We start from the raw sequence: 12952 nt of genomic DNA on the forward strand, positions 1-12952 counted from the left end.
GGACCTTAAAGGTTCAGCCCCTTGTGCAACACATCTGTAAAATGGTTAAAATTGTACTTAGACTTCACCCAGCACTTTGTTTGGATTTTTCCTTTGTTAGGTATCTTGCTCCCTCTCCATTAGCTCCAGGTATATACTTAGCCTCTTAGCCCTCCATGGAAGCTTCTTGAGAGCCAGATCTGTTTTTTATTTCTGAATCCCCTATACATAATACAGTCCTTTGCTTCAAATGTTTGATGAATGTGCAATGTTTTAGAGCAGCTATTAGTAACAATTCACATTTAGAGCACTTTAAGGTTTGCAAAAGTACTCTACAAACATCTCTTTGGATATTTGATGTGATCCTCACAGTAACCCTGGCCTTGAACTGTTATTACTATTCCCATTTTACAGATAAGGAAACTGAAGCAGGCAGAGGTTCAGTGACTTACCTGGAGGCATACCTCTAGGTTGTTGCCTGGGGAAGAATTTGAACTTGGGTCTTCCAGTATCTTATCCACTATACTAGTTGGCAGGGCAGTTCTGGTCATTAGATATGCAGTAAGGCCCAGAGAAGTTAAAAGAATTTAGACAGATTAAGAGATAAACCACTGGGTCTGGAGTCAGGAAAATTCTTCTGCTTGAGTTAAAAAATGGCACTTACCAGCTGTGTGACCCTGGGCAGGTCACTTCACTTTGTTTGCTTCAGTTTTCTCATCTGTGAAGTGAGCTGGAGGAGGAAATGATCAACCTCTCTAGAGTTTTTGCCAATACAACCAAACAGTAAGAAGACAGATCCTATGGTTGAAAGTTTTGCCATCTGTTTAAAAGACGGGCCTATGTATGGACCACTGAGAAGGGAGAATGAGAGAAAGGGAAGGCTTCAAGGAGGAGGTGGCCCCCAACTTGGGACTTGGAGAGGTGAAGATTGCTTGGAACAGACGTTCCAGGAGTGCTGTAGGCTTTAAAAAATATATTGCCATTTTCATTTGTGACAGTCATGTGAAATAAGGCCCCATTTTAAAGGTAAACCCAGGAACTAATTAGAAGAACTAAGATGTAAACCCAAGTTTTCTTGACTCTTGGGATAACAAATTTAAAGTTTTAGATTTATTCAAATTTAGATTCAGAGCTGGAAATGGCTTGAGGCCTAGTCAGTGCTCTGATTCTGAAATCCCACAAAAAAGAAATTGCTTGCTTAAGACATCACCCAGGTTGGCCTGAGATTAAATCCTAGTTCCTCTGGCTCCAAATGCTGGACTGCACTCAGCCTTGGAAATAGAAGTGGGTAGGATATGAAACTGGAATAATGAAAAGAAGTCTGGTAGAGTTAAGGAAAGGGGATGGTGTGGAGAAGACAACAGGGTGCCACCTCCCCCTTGTCTTCCCTGAGAAGTCTGTTTTCTGGTTTCCCCTCCTCCCCTCTGTTGTGGTCACAAAGGAAATGGGGCCTTCTGGAGACTCTCCAGCCTCTTTCCCTTGGTTCAGACACAATAATCTCCAAACCTGCCCTCAGCCTGGTCCCCTTTTGAAATGAAGTCTTGACAGTCCCTGGATTCCAGGCCTTGTCCTTTTTCCTTGTGAAGCTGCTGTACATGGGATCGAATCTCTGGGTTTGGAAGCAGTGAGTGCCTTGATCCAAATTATGTTCTACTTCCATCGAGATCCAGACTGGGAAGGCTTTGCTGAGAGACTGGGTAAGTGAATTTTCCACCCCTTTAATCTAATTTAACGGTTTCATTTCTTTAGCCTTTTGTAGTTTACAAAGGATTTTCAACACTACCTAGGCAAGCAAACAGTATAAGAACTAAAATTGTCAGGTTTTATAGAGGTCCAGTGATAAAGGGACTTGCTTACTTATTAAGCTGAAAACAATACACTCTGGGCTCTTAAAACAAATATATTACTAACTGCCTATTAAGCACCAGGTGATAGGAAATATGACAAGGGGGGAAAATGCCAGTGTCTGCTCTTAAAAGTTTGTATTTCATCAGGAAAATAATTCAGATGAATGTACAAAGTAGACACACCATTATATCATTCTTTTAGGCTTTTGGATTGTTAGAAAAATTGAAGTGTCACAAAGGAGCAGCAGCTGAAAAAATCCATTTAGAAAAGCTGATTTAGTCAAAAGGCTCACCTCTACCATCTTTATGCTCTCTCCCAGGTATTGTCTGCCATCAGCAATGGACCCAGTTGGGTCTTGGGTCCCTTGAGAGATCATTTACATTCTTACTACTATAAATTTATCAACGTTTATTAAGTGCCTATGTGCTCTACAGTGTGCTAAATGCTGGGGATGTCAAAAAAGGTTTGGTGGGTCTTAGGAGTCTCATGATTTCATACAAGTTATTTTTCTTTCTCAGTTATACCTAAATCCTTACCCCCACACCTACGTAACAAGCAAGGAATCACTTCAATTCAAACCGTTTATTAAAGGAACAAATGAGTCTTGAGAAGGACCTCTTCTGTGATTGTATCCTATTGGAGAATCTTACATCTCTATTATCTAGTAACACAACTAAGAAGGATTTAAGAAGGCTTTTGTGACCTTGTTTCCCCAGGGGGGTTCTGTTCTGGGCTGAATGTTAACCACCATTGCTGGAGTCAGTCCCATAAATCCCAGCTCTTGTTCAGGCCCACAGGTCCTGTTCTTTAGTTAGCTCCCTTCTCACCCCTGGAGACAGGTTCACATTCTGTGACTGCTGGGGCAGGATTAAGGTTCTGCTCAGGCTTCTGAGCATCTTCATGGAGCAACTCCGTGTACTTGGAGGAGCAGCCGCGGGCAAGGTGGACTGGGTAGTGGCGCCGGTTGGTCTCCATCTTGTCCAGCACAGCTTGTGGCAGGTCAATCTGGCATCGCGATGCCAGGGCTACCAGGTAAATAAGGATGTCACTGAGCTCTTCTCCTAATGACTTGCGTTCCACTTCAGTCCAGGACAGGGGCCCGGGGCCACTATCAGGCCTCCACTGACTGAGAAGACCAGACATAAGGGTAGACATATATGCCTTGGTTAGGAGACCAAGTCCAAATACCCACAACCACAGCCTCACCCCTCTGCCTCTTTGGATGACTCCTAACTCCAAACCTGCTACCTAAATACCAGGACCTTCTTGCTTCCTTTGGTGAGTTTGATGTTCATGGCAGTCCCATTCCAAACTGAATTTTTCCTTTCCCCAAATTAGCCCTCTGCCCCAAGCTTAAAATCTGTCTTTTTTTTTTTTTTTAATTCAATTTAATTTTGTTTTCAAATGAAGAGACAATGGCTCAGCCCCCCCCCCCCTTACTCCATAAAGAAAGAACAACAAAAAAAACCTTGTTATAAATGTGCCAAGCCAAGCAAAACAATTTCCTGTATTGGCCTTATCCAAAAAATGTCTCATTCTTCACTAAAGTCTATCATCTCTCACTGAGGATGTGGTTAGCCTGGTTCATGATGAGTCCTCTAGAAGAATGGTACAAATAGAAAAAAGTCTACTAACCCACCCAAAAAGATCTGGGTATATTGGTGACTTAGGAAATCACTTAGGACCATCCATGTTCTGTTGTAGTTCTAATTTGTTAAATACTTTCCAATTACATTTTAACACTTCCCTCCCCCTCACTCTCTCTGACCCGTCTCCTAATTCCAACTATTCTGTTTCTGAAATGTCGTTAGCATCCATACATTTCTTTCCGTCCAAGGCTATCCCAAGCCTTTTTACCTCTTCCCTGACAATCATAAAACCATAACTGATCTCTTCTCTGGTCTCTTCCTCTTTCTAAATGCATTCTTCAGTTAGAGAATGGCTAAAGAAGTTGTAGTATATGGAGGTAATGGAATATTTTTGTGCTATAAGAAATGTTGAGCAGGTGGATTTCAAAAAAACCTAGAAAGACTTACAAGAACTGATGCTGTGTGAAATGAGCAGAATGAGAACATTGTACACAGCAAGAGCAACACTGTGCAATGTTCAACTATGATAGTTTTAGTTCTTCTCAGAAATACAATGATTCAAGCCAATTCCAAGATTCATGATGGGAAAGAACTATGGAGTCTGAATGCAGATTATTTTCACTTTTTTGTTGGCTTTTCCCCCTTTTGTTCTGATTCTACTTCTGCAACATGACTAACATGGAAATGTGGTTAATATGATTGTACACGTATAACCTACAGCAGATTGCCTCCTGTTTTGAGCATGAGGAAGGGGAGGGAGAAAAGTATAGAACCTAAGATATTATAAAAGTGAATGTTGAAAACTAAAAAAATAAAGCATTCTTCCTTCTATATTAAAGTAATTTCCTGACACACAGGTCTAATGACTATCAGAACGGTTTTGTCGAAAGCCTTTAGTGGCTCCCCCACTATTTAGGATAAAAACCCAAATCTTTAGCCTGGAAAGCAAAACTAACTCATCTATGATGTTGCCCTGCTCTCCTTTTCAAGGCTTTATTAGTTTCTTTTACTTTCTCTTCAGTCCTATTAGACCATTGTTATTCCTCATTATTTTCTATCTTTATCTATGCTATTAACTTTTTTGGTTCTACTCATCCTCATTGTTTCCACATAACAAAATCCTACCTATCCATTTTTCCAGGCCCAGCTCAAATGTCACCTTCTCTATGAAACCAAGAATGTTCTTTCCCTCCTTAAAACCTTCTCATCTTCAACTGCTGGATTATAATACTTTGTACCTCTCCTGTATACTTATCAAATTCTGCCTTGTATTTTCATAATTTTTTTTCTTTAATATGTTTTCATTTACATAGATATTTCCTAATTAAATGTAAAAATTTTTAACATTCATTTTTAAAAGTTTTGAATGCCAAATTGTGTCTCTCTCCCACTCCTTCCCCTTTTCAAAGAAGGCAACCAATTTGACAGTAATTCTATATGTGAAGTCATGCAAAATATATTTCCACATTAGCCACATTACATAAGAAAACACACATTTTAATAAAGGAGAAACAAAGTTTAAAAAATGTATGCTTCTGTCTGCATTCAGAGCTCATCAGTTCTCTCTCTGGAGACAAGCAGCATTTCATAATATATATTTTTCTCATTTTCTTTACTAGGTTGTGGACTCTTTTTGACTGCAGGGCCTAGACCTTATATGTCTTTGTATACTCCACTGTACCACATTGTAAAGATAAAATTCCATAGATTAATTCAATACTAGCATCCCAGCAGGTGATGCTGGAATGAGAAAGGAAGATAGGAAGGCGCTAATGCAGCCATTCTTCCCCACCTGTCCCTATCCCTATCCCATTCCAACTACTCACAAGAGTTCTGCCAGCTCTCCCACTTCCCCAACAAGGGCCAGGAGAAGGTTCCGTGGCTTATGGAACTGGTCCCAGTCTCGTTCTGCTGCAAATTCTGTCTGGAGGCGTCGGCTGTGGAGGAGAGGGAAATGGGAAGGGGTTAAGGAGGCAATGACTAAGCCAGAAAAGGGGGGTCAGCACAGTAGCAAGGCAGAGGGTAAAGAATTAACTGTCAGAACTAAAAGGAATCTTAAAGAGAGAATTTATTCCAGACCTCATTTTACAGAGGGGCAAACTGAGGCCAGGCAGGTAGGTAAGAGTGCAAGGCCTAGAGTGGGAAAGACTTCTTTTCCTCAGTTGAAATCCAGATTAGGACACTTACTAGTTCTGTGGCCCAAGGTTAGGCACTTCATCCCATTTATCTCAGTTTCCTCATCTGTAAAATGAGCTAGAGAAGGAAATGGCCAACCATTCCATTATTTCTGCCATTTTTAAACATAATAACATAAATGCTTTATGAATCATGTTGGGAGAGAAAAACTGGAGCAAAAAAAGGGGAAAAACCTTGGGAGAGATTAAAAAAAAAAAAAAGTGAATATAGCATGTGTTGATTTACATTCAGTCTCCTTAGATCTTTTTCTGGATGCAGATGGCATTTTCTGTCCAAAGAATACTGGGATTCCTTTGGGTCACTGAACCACTGAGAAGAACCAAGTCTTTCATAGTTTATTATCTCACATTGTTGCTATTATTGTGTACCCTATATTCCTGGTTCTGCTTGTTTTTCTCAGCATTAGTTCATGTAAATCTTTCCAGACCTTTCTAAAATCAACTTGTTCATTATTTTTTATAGAATATTTCACTACTTTCATATATCACAATTTGTTCAGCTATTCCCCAATTGATGAGCATCTATTCGTTTCCCAATTCTTTGCTACCACAAAGAGCTGCTACAGACATTTTTGTACATGTGGGTCCTTTTCCCTCCTTTATGATTTCCTTGGGATACAAACCCAGTAATGGCACTGCTGTGTCAAAAGGTATGCACAGTGTGACAGCCTTTTGGGCACAGTTCCAAATTGCTCTCCAGAATGGTTGGATCATTTCACAACTCCACCAACAAAACGTATTAGTGTCACAGTTTCCACACATCCCCTCCAATATTTATCATTATCTTTTCCTATGATGTTAGTTAATCTGAGAGGTGTAAAGTGGTACCTCGAATTGTTTTAGTTTTCATTTCTCTCATCAATAGTGATTTAGAGCATTTTTTCATAGAATTATAGATAAATTTCATCATCTGAAAATTGTTCATATCCTTTGGCCGTTTATCACTTGTCAGAAATACTGACTGTAAAGATTTTTTCCCAGCTTTGTACTTCCAACAAGTCTAAATGGATTCACAAGAAGCAGAAATGACTTAACAATAACAAACTTCTCACACCAAATCCTGTATGCTTTCCACACCTGTCTCCCTTATGGGAATGTCAACCATTCCCATTTTACAGATGAGGAAACTGAGGTTAGTCGGTTGGATAAAATAGAGCTCCAATGCTACTGTTAACCAATATGAGCATAGCCATCATTTAAGTACAGCTTTAAGGCTGCAAGCGTCTCATTGACCCTCACAGCAAGCTGGGAGGTAGGTAGGCGCTATTACTTTCAGCTCCGAGTCCCCCACTCTTTGTACGTATAACACTTAATGAATTGGAAGCACCTTGGACAAACGAGTTCTAACAGTTTCCCACCCCTTTATTTATGTATTCGAAGCAGGAGGCAGAGAGAGGATTTATGACCCAAGTGGAAAGTTCAAGAGGGACCCGAGGCAAGTTACACATCCGCGAGGTGCGCCACGCAACTAGATATCAATTGCGAAAGAGAATAACAGATTTTCGCTTTCTCCACACTTCATTTTAGTGTGGGCAGAATCTCTGGGGCGCAGGACGCCTCGGATTCAGCACGGACCCCGCCCACCCCCCCGCCATTTTCTCCCAGGGGACGGGACGCAACCCGGACCGGAGGAATGGGGGCGTGCATCTCACATGTCCTCCAGCGTGGGCTCCGGGCTGAAGCGAAATGGGGCGTCGTGCCCCGCTGCTGCTGCGGCGCCCTTGGGGTTGTTATCCCCCGGCATGGTGCTGTGGAGCGAAGGGGCGGTTCCGGTTGTGCAGAAGGTCCGCTAAATCCGGAGCCACGTGAAGTCTCCCAGTTCAGTCCTTCCCCCTTTCCCGGTCTGTTTTTCCCGGGCTCTGGCCCTGCAGCGTCTTCTCCCTTTACGCACGCGCAGGTGAGAAGTCAGGCAGTGGAAAGCTGGGAGGAGGCGGGACAGGACCAGAGAAGGAGCCAATAAAGTACCTTCTTTTTCTCCCGGGCCTAAAAAATAGACCTATCCGAGAGCCTCGCGCTCTGACTCCGTAGGTACGGCCCCGCAGACGGACCTGAATTGGACCGTGATATAGGCGCGGGTTGAGCGGTTCTAGAGTGAGGGGCGGGAGTTCTTAAAGGGCGGGTTGTAAAGCCCTACGGGGTACCACGAACCAGAGGATACACTAGGAAAGAGAAGCGGTATCTAAAGCGCAAGCGCAAAAGGGCGTATCTGGAAAACGGAGACAAGAGTGGCCGCTCTTCGACTGACCAGCAGATGGCGCCAAGAAGTAAGCGCCCTGGAAGGGTACTGGGGGGCATCCTTGGCAGAATGTCCTGATGTCCATCAGTTCAACTAGCACTTACTAAGCTTCTGCCGTGTACTGTACAATTATCACATCAGCATTACTCCTTCTGGAAAAGTCCTAACGGTCTATTCCCGTGGCTCCGCTCGCAGTTTCTGTGCCCTGGTCACCAGGCTCCATATCTCCCTTCCCCCCCACCGTGTTATAATTTGGGTAAATCAAGAAATATTCCAGGAAATATTCAGGAAGTATTCTCACCTCCTTCAGTTTCTGTGCTCAGAGATGCTAAAGCTCTCTACTGATCATCCTCCAAGAGTCCTCTCAAAGGGAGGAGACATCTCAAATACACACCAGAGATCAGAATTTTCCTATACAGAAGGGGATGGCTGGCAAAGCACTTCCTGAGCGGCCAGACCACCTCAGTCTAGAGAGTTTCAAAATCATTGCCCCAATCTGGACATAGAATTAGAAATCCATCCTTCCTGTTCTTCACTGGTTTTAAATAATCGTCTTCAGTACAACTCTTTTGGATATGTGCATCTTATGTATGGACTTCTTTTTCCCCTTCCTAGAACAGATATTTCTTTGACCATCTGATCACTCATTTAGAGAGAAATTTGCGTTCAAGTAGAGAAATTGTAATGTGTGCGAGAAACAAGTCAAGTTTCTTCCTTTTTGAAAAGTTTCCTGAATTCAGAAAACCTTCGTTTCACTTGCTATAGTGAACGGCCCTAATTAAGAAAAGTAATAGGAATTTAATCTAGAATGAGGATGTGGCTATAAGCCATATAAAGCTTTGAATGTCAGATGAGTCTATATTTTTTTTGAGGAAGCAATAACAAGCAATTGAGGCTACTTGAAAAGGGGAATAATATGGTCAGAATTGTGTGTTAATATCATTTGGGAAAATTGAGTGGATGCCCATCAGTTAGAGAATGGGTATAAATTATAGGATATGAATGTAATGGAATATTATTCTATAAAAAATGATGAGCAGGCTCATTTCAGAAAAGCCTGGAAAGACTTACATAAACTGATGCCAAATGAAGTGAGCAGAACCAAACAAACATTGTCCAAAGTAACAAGATTATGTGATGGTTCACTGTGATAGACGTGGCTCTTTTCAACAATGAGATGATCCAAGACAATTTTTTTCATTTTTCTTTTTTTATATAGTTTTTATTTACCAGATATACGTATGGGTAATTTTACAGCATTGCCAATTGCCAAACCTTTTGTTCTAATTTTTCCCATCTTTCCCCCCCAGATGGCAGGTTGACCAATACATGTTAAATATGTTAAAGTATAAATGAAATACAATATATGTATACATCTCCAAACAGTTGTTTTGCTGTACAAAAAGAATCGGACTTTGAAAATAGTGTACATGTAGCCTGTGAAGGAAATCAAAAATACAGGCGGACAAAAATAGAGGGATTGGGAATTCTATGTAGTGGTTCATAGCTTGTGATGGAAAGTGTCATCCACATCCAGAGAGAGAACTATGGAGACTGAATGTAGTTCAAAGCATAGCATTTTTTACCTTTTTTTTTTTTTGTTGTTGTTTGCTTGTTGTTGTTGTTGTTGTTGTTGTTGTTGTTTTTCCTTTCCCTTTTTTTTTTCTTCTTATCTGATTTTTCTTGTGCAGCATGATGAATATGGAAAGATATTTAGAAGAATTGCACATGTTTAACCTATATGCTATTGTTTGCTGTCTTGAGGAAGGAGGGAGGGAAAGAGGTTTTGTAAGGGTGAATGTTGAAAACTATCTTTGCTTGTATTTTGAAAAATAAAATACTATTTTAAAACATCATATAGGCTGTTGGATGGAGGCTGGACTAGAGAAAGAAGATACCGACTAATTAGAATGGTATTCAGGAGTCCAGTTAAGAGATGATGACTCGAACTAAAATGTTTCTGGATAAATATAGAGAAAGGTAAACAGTTTTTAAATGTTTTGTAGGTAGAATTGTCAAGAGTTGGAAATTGATTAGTTACAGGGATGGAGGTGGAATGGAGCAGGGATGAAGGAGAGGGAAGAGTCAAAAATAATTCTAAGATAGCAACTACTCAGTCATACAGTTATACATACATATACCCTCTACTAGTAACCTAGAACATTAGGGCTGGAAGGGGCCTTTGGGGATCACATGATCCAACAACCTCAGACCTGCCTAAAAGGAAAGGTTACTCAGGGAGTTGGTGGCAAAGTTAGAACCATTATAACTGGACTCCTGAGTTCCACCCTGTGGTTCTTTTCATGACATTATCCTTTTTAAAAATCTGTTCTAGCTTCTCTGAACTTTTTGCTTCCAAGAAAGTTTGGGAGTGAAATTCCTTGGAGAGTCAAGGGCTGGAGAAAGGGAAAGCTTATGAGTCCAGCCTTCTTATTTTACAGATAAGGAAGCTGAAACATGATAGACTAAGTGATTCCCCCAGGGTGATATAGGTCTTGATTCAGGACATGATTCTTTATCTGTTAAACCATGCTAATATTTCACAACATTTAATATAAGTAAGTAAATACAAGGCAATTTGAGGGATAGAGAATTTTATTTTTTCAATAGTATTTTATTTTTCCAAATACATGTAAAGACAGTTTTCAATATTCATTTTTCTAAGACATTGTATTCCAAATTTTTCTCACTCCTTTGAGACCAGCTCAAGGACCTCATGGAGGAGAAAATATGATTCAGGACAAGTGGGTACCTCATTAATAAAGTTCACTTAAGTTTATATTAGACATGCCTTCCTAAACCTTACATGTCTACATAGATGATTCTCAGATTGATTGCATTCTTGTGCCAGCAGCATTTCTTATACCTATCAATTAATTCAGTATGTCCCATTCTCAACCTTGGTCATAGAGGAGTGGTGAGCTTGCTGCAAATCAGTCCACAGATGCACAGAAAGTATGTTAACCCCTGCATAGTTTTTTAGGAGATCCGCTTGTTGTTGGACCTCTACATCTGCCCCTTTTCTTTTAATTCTTTAGAACCAATTTTAAACAGGGAACATCCACATGCACATATTAGTATCAGGAGTAAGAAAAACAAGCCAAATTGCAAAATTATACTTCCTGTATTATTAAAGGGACTTATCTGTTTCAAAATTTCCAATGTGTCTTCACTTAAACCATTTTCATCACTTGCAATTTTGCTTTTTTTTTTTTTTTTTTTTTTTTTTCCTGAGGCTGGGGTTAAGTGACTTGCTCAGGGTCACACAGTTAGGAAGTATTAAGTGTCTGAAGTCAGATTTGAATTCGGGTCCTCCTGAATTCAGGGCTGGTGCTCTATCCACTGCGCCACCTAGCTGCCCCAATTTTGCTGTTTTCAATATCCAATGTAACATTTTTTAAACCAGTCTAAATTTCAGCCCAATGTAGAGTTAGTCCATATATGAAGTAACATTCCTTATTTTAATCCAGTTATTTTGTATAATTAAAGATTATAGGTATCATACATATACATGTAAAGTGACAATCACAGTGTAATTAAAATCTCATTTCTAATAAGTCTAAGTCCCAGTAGCAATTACTGTGGATTACAAAGCATCTAATTTGTATTCAAAATCAAGATTTATAAGCCATTATGCCTTTAAAGTCTTAGATACATTTCTTGCCAAATATTGTGAAAACTCTTCAGGTTGTACAAAATTTCTCACAGCATACACTGATTCTGTAGAAGCTATTACAGAAACTATAAATGATACAAGAGATACAATACCACACATAATGCAACTGACATCTTTTTCTATGTACCATTCCTTTATGTATGTCTTGGAGTCTCTATCTGCTGGGGATTGATACCACCTTCTTGCAGCCTTAACAACAGGATACAAGGTATATTTAGGTCTCTCAATAATCAGCATAATAATGTTTGATTTAAAGGATGTCCCACTGGGCAGCTGGGTGGTGCACTAGTCCTGAAATCAGGAGGACCTGAGTTAAAATCTGATCTCAGACATTGCCTGGCTGTGTGACCTTGGGCAAGTCACTTAACCCCAATAGCCTCAGCAAAAAATAAAATTTAAAAAAATATGCTTAAAGGATATTCCATTAAAGCACCATAGAATGATGCAAAACTTTGTGGTAACATTATAGATGTCACCTGTTTTGGCAAAATTTACTTGAGCAGTATTATATATCATAAATGCATGGTCTTTGATAAAATGTGGTAATAGTGGATTCATTGTAATGTGTATGAATAATATCGCCAGAGCATCGGCTCTGTAATATGTTATTCCTAAGGCTTCAATGGCCTTCCATAATTCAGTTTGTAGTGTTGCTTTGGGGGAAAGAAAAACAGGCTCTATCCATCCTAATGTTTCCCAATCCTTGTTTTGTTGACTCCAGGTCTCCAAATTCAAACGATCAATGGGCTATGATAGGGAGTACTACAGTGGACTCAAGGTGGATGATTTCCTGCCCAACTTGGTGTGGTGTTAAAACAAAGGTTTAAAGTACTCCAATGTCTGATTGTAATCAATGATTCATTATGATAAAAAGGTATCTGTAAGAATGATATGTTATAAACTGAAGGTGCAGAGCAAATTCTTTTAGTAGTAATGCTCTGAACAACATATTTAATAAAACAAATGAGTGGCTAAAGATTATATCCTTTGTAAATGAAGTTTAATACAGGTTGGTCGGTGAAGGCCTGAGTCCTATTGTGTAATGGGTTATAAATATTTCTCCTGCTGACCTTCCTGTCCCCAATACTGTTACTGGGCCCACCAGTTGATTCTTGTATATAGTGCTAAACCAATGTGGGTTAGGAATGGATGTCCATAAATTAGTGTCCTTATCATTTCTCTTTCCTGCTTCTCTGCCAGCTGCATCTCCCATTATCAGGGCTGTCAGCAAGAGAATCAGGATCTTTGTTGGATGGTGTCTATGACTCCATGACTACTTCTTTTGGGTCTCTTTTCCTGATTCAGGGCTGTAAGGGTTAAAAAGCCTCCAGAAGCAAGGAATTCAGTTCAAGGCACATGGGAGGACCTGAGGGATGAGAGGTTCCAAGGCTCAAGCCAGTCCTACATGGAGGTGGGACACAGACCCATG

The 12952-nt window shown here is 40.2% G+C and overlaps 2 protein-coding genes across 2 annotated transcripts in view; one reads left to right on the forward strand and one right to left on the reverse strand.

The window, feature by feature from the left end:
* The first annotated feature begins 12 nt into the window (after positions 1-12).
* The window catches only part of ITGAL (integrin subunit alpha L), a 90487-nt gene continuing 77547 nt past the window's right edge, over positions 13-12952 (forward strand). Inside the window, exon 1 of the mRNA XM_074281291.1 lies at positions 13-1676. Within this exon, the coding sequence (XP_074137392.1) occupies positions 1625-1676 (52 nt within the window). The 5' untranslated portion in view covers positions 13-1624. The remainder of the gene's footprint in view (positions 1677-12952) is intronic.
* Positions 2395-7475, reverse strand: DCTPP1 (dCTP pyrophosphatase 1). The gene is made up of 3 exons (XM_074281326.1): positions 7264-7475; positions 5243-5353; positions 2395-2953 (listed from the first exon to the last, which is right to left on the reverse strand). The coding sequence occupies exons 1-3, from the start codon at positions 7353-7355 to the stop codon at positions 2635-2637; spliced, it is 522 nt and encodes a 173-aa protein (XP_074137427.1). The 5' UTR covers positions 7356-7475; the 3' UTR covers positions 2395-2634.

The sequence above is a fragment of the Sminthopsis crassicaudata genome, chromosome 1, assembly GCF_048593235.1.
Source record: "Sminthopsis crassicaudata isolate SCR6 chromosome 1, ASM4859323v1, whole genome shotgun sequence".
In the NCBI taxonomy this organism is placed as follows: Eukaryota; Metazoa; Chordata; class Mammalia; order Dasyuromorphia; family Dasyuridae; genus Sminthopsis; species Sminthopsis crassicaudata.

Bases quoted from the DNA above. Each gene is read 5' to 3' on its own strand.
- DCTPP1 (XM_074281326.1), bottom strand. From the start codon at position 7,355: ATGCCGGGGGATAACAACCCCAAGGGCGCCGCAGCAGCAGCGGGGCAC. The intron at 5,354-7,263 runs GTGAGATGCACG...TCTCCTCCACAG, and splicing joins GAGCCCACGCTGGAGGACAT to CCGACGCCTCCAGACAGAAT. The intron at 2,954-5,242 runs GTGAGTAGTTGG...TGGTCTTCTCAG, and splicing joins GGAGAGCTGGCAGAACTCTT to TCAGTGGAGGCCTGATAGTG.